The sequence below is a fragment of the Camarhynchus parvulus genome, chromosome 2, assembly GCF_901933205.1.
Source record: "Camarhynchus parvulus chromosome 2, STF_HiC, whole genome shotgun sequence".
In the NCBI taxonomy this organism is placed as follows: Eukaryota; Metazoa; Chordata; class Aves; order Passeriformes; family Thraupidae; genus Camarhynchus; species Camarhynchus parvulus.
Genome location: NC_044572.1, coordinates 44,383,834 through 44,390,522, shown reverse-complemented (window position 1 = coordinate 44,390,522; position 6,689 = coordinate 44,383,834). Strand labels below are relative to the sequence as shown.

At 45.3% G+C, this 6,689-nt stretch overlaps 1 protein-coding gene across 1 annotated transcript; it reads left to right on the top strand.

Annotated features, from left to right (window-relative positions):
- The first annotated feature begins 2,501 nt into the window (after positions 1-2,501).
- On the top strand, positions 2,502-4,527 carry LOC115901155 (C-C chemokine receptor type 8-like). Its single transcript, XM_030943544.1, has 2 exons — positions 2,502-2,555; positions 3,448-4,527. The coding sequence occupies exons 1-2, from the start codon at positions 2,502-2,504 to the stop codon at positions 4,525-4,527; spliced, it is 1,134 nt and encodes a 377-aa protein (XP_030799404.1).
- Positions 4,528-6,689: the final 2,162 nt, after the last annotated feature.

Below are 6,689 nucleotides of genomic sequence, written 5' to 3'. Positions count from 1 at the left end.
TATATAAGGAAGCTGTCTGGGATGTATGTGTCATTTTGAAAAAGCCCCTTTGGCTATTTCTTTTGGCATGTTTCTGGCTGTTCTGGATGGGATTGGGTAAGTAGATTGTTTAGAGGAGTAATCTTAACTGTAGTAAGGCTGACAAACTCAAGTGATGCATTTGAAATGTTTCTATATAGAACGGGGGATGGTGTGGCTAGATCGTCTCCCTCCATATCTTTGGGTGGAGCAACAATTGACATTTTTGTAGTTTTCTGAAGCAAGATGGCCTGCAACAAGATTGGCCAAATGACTTGCATCCCAAGAAAGAGCTCATCCAGCATGAAACCCTGGCAGCAACAGCAGTTTCCGGGTTATCTTGCTGTGGAAGCGTTTTCTTCCTTAGAATAAGCCTCTTGATGAACGGGGAGGTGAAACAGCACTGCTGATCTCACGCATCTCTGCAGGGATGTGCCTCAATTGTGCTGGGATGCCCAGCAGAGGGAGCCGTGTCCCTTCATGTCGCTGTCCTTGTGCTCTGATAGCCTGTCATCTCTATTTAGGAGATGAAAGATGAGAGGCACTGAACTGCCAAATCCTCGTTTGGTGGACACATCTTTTTCCACATTGAATAATTCCTGGTTGTTTTCTTTTCCACTTTAGCACCAAGAGAGTTGTGAGTGCCGTTTTAATTTTGCATTAGGACAGTGGAGATCAAGCTTCAACACTGCCAGCAACTGTCAGTAACACTGCCTGTAACAGAAGAGTTTGTGTCTGGTTTTAATTCCTAGTTTCAGGTTTTGTAAGACTTAATGCCCAGCAGAGCTTGGCTGTCATGGCTTGACTCACATGTAAAACTTTGACCTAATATCACACTGCCCACCATGGCTGAGGAAAGCAATCCACTGCTACATGTGCAATAGTTGCAGATTTTCTTGGTTCACAAAAATTTATCCCTCTGCCTTTGGAGCAATGGTGGGTGAGGGTGGACATCCAAAGGGTTTGAGAAAGACAACAGACCATTTCACATGGAAATTCTAGCAGCACATCTATGGACTGATGCCCAATGAAGTGCTGTTTGTTCAAAAACAAACAAAAAGATGATGTGACTTGTTGCAGGCAGCTAGAAATATTATTAAAAAAGGTCTTATTGAATATGGTTTAGGCCCTGCTACTCTAGTTAAGCTAGCAGTATCTTGTAAGTTCCCATGAGGAAAAGTCATAAGAATGAAGACAGTTAACACAACAACCTATTCTAATAAGAAAAATAAGTTTGCACCTGCATAAACAATAGATCTGTCCCATGAGAATCAGTGAAGAAAATATGTCAACAATCCAAGAATAGAGAGATTTGATGGAAAGGTAAAATGCCAGTTATTAACCAATTAATAGAGTGGCAAGAAAACACTAGTAGCCAACTGGAGTTGAACACAAGGTCTGTGACAACTGTATAAAAATGAATTATGTGAATAAAGAATTGGCTTTTTCTGCTTGAGGAAACTGAGTCCCGTCTGTTTATTAATGCAACACGACTTGACTGAATTTCAGTAATGCACCGAGCTCTAGTGAGGAGCAGCTGTATTTAAGGAGATAACACACAGCTCAAATGCTCCCTGCTGCTCAGTAGGGCTGCTCTTTCCCCTGTGTCCTGTGTTGTGGGGAAGATCAGGGACAGCTGCGGGATGGAAGCTGTGTTGGGTCTGCATGAGGTCACAGTGGGTATGTGGTAGGGTTGGTGGGAATTCAGGGCTGTTCAGGGCTTTCTTTCAGTGTTAGTCTGTGAGAGCATCCTGCAGCGTGCGTATTCTGGGGAGAAAGGTTCAAATGTACTTGGCAGTGTTAGGATTACAGTTGGACTCAATGAATTTAAGTGCCTTTTCCGACCTAAGTAGCTATGATCCTATGATAATTTTCCTTAGGTATTCCTATCTGTGCTTGGGTGGGTGCAGGGGGAAGGTGCCTTCCAAGGAAAAATGAAATGTTAAAGCAAACATGGGGCCCTTTGCCATTGCTGGCTATTGGCAGCATTGGACCATCCCCCTCAGCCATCTTCACCAAAAGTCTTAGAAGCAGGGCAGAGAGAGCACTACTTACTCTCTCCTAGACACTGGAACTGCAGAGCAGGGACAGCAGGTGCAGGACATGCAGGTGGGAGACAGGAGCACTTCAAAGACGTGGAGGAAATTGCAGATCTCTTCCATTGAAGAATGTAAATGCTCAAAATGACAACTTTGTGATCATACAGAAGATAAAGCTGACATTTCCGTTCTGTAGGTGTTAGGTACAGAGGCTGAACTCACTGGCTTGGGGTTTCATACATCTTTAATGTAACAGAGGTCACACAGAGGAAAAGCTACTTTAGGACTGTGCACTGCCACAGTAAGGACCTTACCTGTGACTTGGCATTGCAGCATAAGCTAAGGTAAATATTGCCAGCCTATATACACAAAAGTATGCCTGCTTCTTAAAAATACATGATATAAAGACAGTTTTTTGCACTTTTTCAGACACAGTGTTGGATTATGGAGCAGAATTTGACAGACCTGCTGGGCAGCATTGGCTCTGAGAACATATTGGTGAGTCACTCCCTACCGGGTTGCTCTCCTGCAAGCCGGGGCCAGCAGCACATCTTAGAGGTTCCATTTTTCCTATGGGACACAGTGGAGATAGTGGGCATTCAGAAGAAATCAGTGTGATTGTTGTTCTCTGGAAAGAAACAAAACGCAGGGTGAAAATATCTTTAGCTGATGACACTGTGCTTGTGGAAGAAGACTGTCCTTGAGGGCAGAGGTAGTGCTAGGAGTGTCCTATGCAGGACATCCTGACAGGGATGCTGCTATCCATCTTCTTTAATTGTTTGCTGTCACAAGTACTGCTCAGGGATGTGGTGGCTGCTGCTGGGGAGTGGGCGAACTGCAAGGGGCTGGTGAGCAGGAAGAGGACATGCCACTGCTGCTGGTGCATCCCATTTCTGGAACTCAGCTAACTGGAAACAAAGCTTTTAGGAGATGAGTGTTAATATGTCAGTTTCTCCTTGGGCCATGCTCCCTTTCTCCTTTCAGAAGGAAACATAAAATAGGACCCCAAAACCCATATCAGGGGCTCTCAGCCTCCTGGCCATGCCCATGTCATTGCTGGTTTGAGGATGGTCCCTGTCTCTGGCCTCAGTATCCTACCTGACTCAGGCATAGGCCATGACCCCACATGGAGCCAGCAGGAGGATGCTGGTAACTTTTACCACCACACTGTGTTTTCCTTGATCTCCTCTGCCCCTGTGATGCCCCAGGATCTCATCCTGGGTCTTGCAGAGGGATGGCCAGTCACTCGTGTTCATTCCTCATTTGCATTTTATACCACAGCTGTGGCACATCTGTTTTGACCTCATGCAGCTTGGTGTGAGCTGACTAGTGCCAGGTATATCTGCTAATGTGGGATTTGGCTCATATGAATTTCATTGTCCTTGAACAGATGAGTTACATCTCACCAACACCTAACTCCTCTGCAGCCGATGAATATGCCTTTTACTACTCAGAACTACACATCATCTGTCATCCTGAAGGTATTCCAGCATTTGCATCTACCTTATTTCCAGTGCTGTACTCCATACTGTTTGTGGCAGGCCTTGTGGGAAATGCTTTGGTTGTTTGGATTCTGACAGTCTCCATGAAAATCAAGACCATGACTGACGTGTATCTGCTGAATCTGACTGTCTCTGACCTCCTCTTGGTATTCTCCCTGCCCTTCTTGGTTCAGTACTCCGTTGTGAGCCAGTGGACTTTTGGAAATGCACTGTGTAAAATCATCAGCTCAGTTTACTTCATTGGTTTCTACAGCAATGTCTTCTTCATAACTATCATGAGCGTCGACAGGTACTTGGCCATAGTCCACTCCCTCCATGTCCAAGGGATTCGGACAACTGCCATTGGGTTTATCACCACTCTGGTTGTTTGGGCAGTTGCCATTTTAGCATCAATGCCAGACTTACTTTTTTCCCAGGAAGTGAATGACAATAACCATATTAAGTGCCTCCCTCACTATCCTGGTGGCAACAATGACTGGAAGACTTTCAGTAATTTTTTAGTCAACATCCTGGGGTGGCTAATCCCTGCTGTTGTCCTCATTTTCTCCTATCACAGCATCTTGAAAAACCTTCAGAAGTGCCATACCAAGAACAAGTACAAAGCAATTAAACTGGTTTTTATTGTTGTCATTGTGTTCTTTCTCTCCTGGACCCCTGTCAACATTGTGCTGTTTTTGGACTCTCTGAGGAACATGTCCATCATCGATGACTGCCAGACAAGCCAAAGGCTAGACCTAGCCATGGAGATGACTGAGGCACTCTCCTTTGTGCACTGCTGCCTCAACCCAGTCATCTATGCTTTTGTGGGTGAGAAGTTCAAGAAGCATCTCTGTGACATTTTCAAAAAATCTGCATGTTTTCTGTCGAAATGCAAAGGTTACGGGGCTTTCAGTGGGCACAGCCTGGACAAGCACTCCTCTCTGCACACAAAGTCCTCACAGTTGTCTTATGTTGGCACTGTGTTGTAGAACAAGTCCAAAACTATCATCCTGGACAGGTGACCTAAAATTGAGAAATCCTCAACTGTGCATCCACAGCCAAGGACTGTTTGAGCAACCTTTTAGGACACAAAAAGTAGAAGCAGCTGCTTGATTTTGCTTTTATTGTGGTTGATTTTGGTGTTCTCACTTTTTAGACTTTTTTTTTTTCCATCATCCTCCCTTTCCCTTGGCACCTCCTACCTTGCTTGCTTCATGAAATTACCAGCAGACTCCCACACTGCCAGAGCAACATGGAGAGGTACCTCAGAAGCATACCATCTCCCCTTCAGACTCAGTACTGAAAAGAACTGTTTATGTTTCCAAACCCTGGACACTTGGCCTTTCTTTCTCTTGTCTCAGCAGAGTGTGATGGCTTTGTGAGCAAGGATGGGACTCACTGCAGAAGTGGGAACCTGCTCTTTGGAGGGAAATGGGGCCCAAGCTTAAGGTGTCATGCCAGGGCCTGGCTCCCAGTTGACAGATCTGAACAGTGCTTCCAGCCCCAGAAGAACTTATTGAGTGAGTAATTGGATAAGCAACCAAGAAATAAATGCTGTCCATGTTTTGGTAAAATCAATATGAATTAATATCTAGGTATCATCCTGACTCCCCATCTGCTACCAGGGCCTGCAGCTTCTTGGCTGGAAGGGTTTGAAGCTGTAGCTCAGAAATGATGCTGTGAATGTCAAGCAACAGCCCCTACGGGAATGAATGAGTGCTGTAGGAATGGATGGAGAAATTGTTACCAGGAAAAAGGCTGAAGAGTGGAAAAAATAGTGGGTGTGAGCTGTCACACGTCCCTGTCGAGGGACTTTCTGAGCATTTCTGAACTTTTTGAACTGGTAACTGGTGTGCCAGTGTGGTCACTGCTCTTGAGCAGGCAGCTGGGGTTGACATTCCAGTTAGTGTTCCAACTTGGAATGACTGATTTTATATGTGTGAATGGCTACCCATTCGTATAGATATATCTATGTGTATCTATATGTATAGAGCTATGTACATATGCATGCATATCTATACTTGCCCATGTGTGTATATATACACAAATACACACCCATACACCCATATATATACTTTTATATGTGCAAATACTGTTAGAAAAATGCAATGGTTTTCTAAAGCTTTTTGTTCTCTTCTATTTGTCCCTACAAGATATCACCATGTTTTAAGTTTCATAATAAAGATTCTATGTGCAATATAATTGCACTATCTTTACATCTGAGGAACCTGTTTCATCATTATTTGTGTCAGCATCTGCATTTCATTCTGTCCTGGATAGATCTACACAACTGATAGTCCTTCCAGCTGCCTCTTCTCTGCCCCCTCTTCATTTCAGCTGCTGCCTGGTCCCAGAAGCAGGATCACTGCCTGGCACAGCAGTACAGTCTCTACCTTTCAGGTGCCTTATTGCCAGCCAGGCTTTTTTTGGATATGCAAACCCTCAGGTTCTCTAAAAAGGGTGTCACAAAAACTCAGGGCAAAGCCAAAGGGTGGTGGGCAAGAGGATGGCACCAACTCTCTCCCCTGCAGGTTCACAGTAGGAGCCCTCTAGAGCCCAATTCACGCAGATGAAGCACAAGAAATAGGAATGATTTCTGCAGTCTCAGCAGCCTCACCCTGCACCCCTTGTGCGAGTGCTTTGGGGCAGGTGCTGGAGCGCATTTTCCCAAGCTAGCCAGATGAGGATGGCCTTTCTCTGGTTGCTGAGCATGTCTGCTAGGAAACAGCTCCCTGTGCTCAGAGGTTTCAGTGATTGCTGTTATGTAGCTGTTGGAGGGAGGCTGTGATCCAGGGCTTCCCCACAAGGACTGTAACCCTAACTGTTTAGGCATGAGGGTAGCCTAAACATGCAGAGCCTTCTTTGCAAAGTCTTTCACTTTTTGAGCTCTCACTGGAGGATATCCTGCCCTGTTTTGCCACAACACCTTCTAGCAAGGAAGCAGGAGATGCTTTCTGCAGCTTAAAGGGTTTTTCTGCCAGAGGCAGCTGGCTTCTGTTTTATCAGCAATACCAAGAGCTCTGAGTTGGACCTGACCTCAACTTCTCCTCACTGCCCAACTGCTTTAAGCTGGTACTGCTGCCTTCCTGTGCAAAGGGAGAAGGTGATACCCACATCCGGAGAGTGCTTTGCTGGCAGGAGCTACCCTGTG

Coding starts and splice junctions, on each gene's coding strand:
- LOC115901155 (XM_030943544.1), top strand. CDS start 2,502: ATGGAGCAGAATTTGACAGACCTGCTGGGCAGCATTGGCTCTGAGAAC. Junction 2,556..3,447: donor TTGGCTCTGAGAACATATTG/GTGAGTCACTCC, acceptor GTCCTTGAACAG/ATGAGTTACATCTCACCAAC.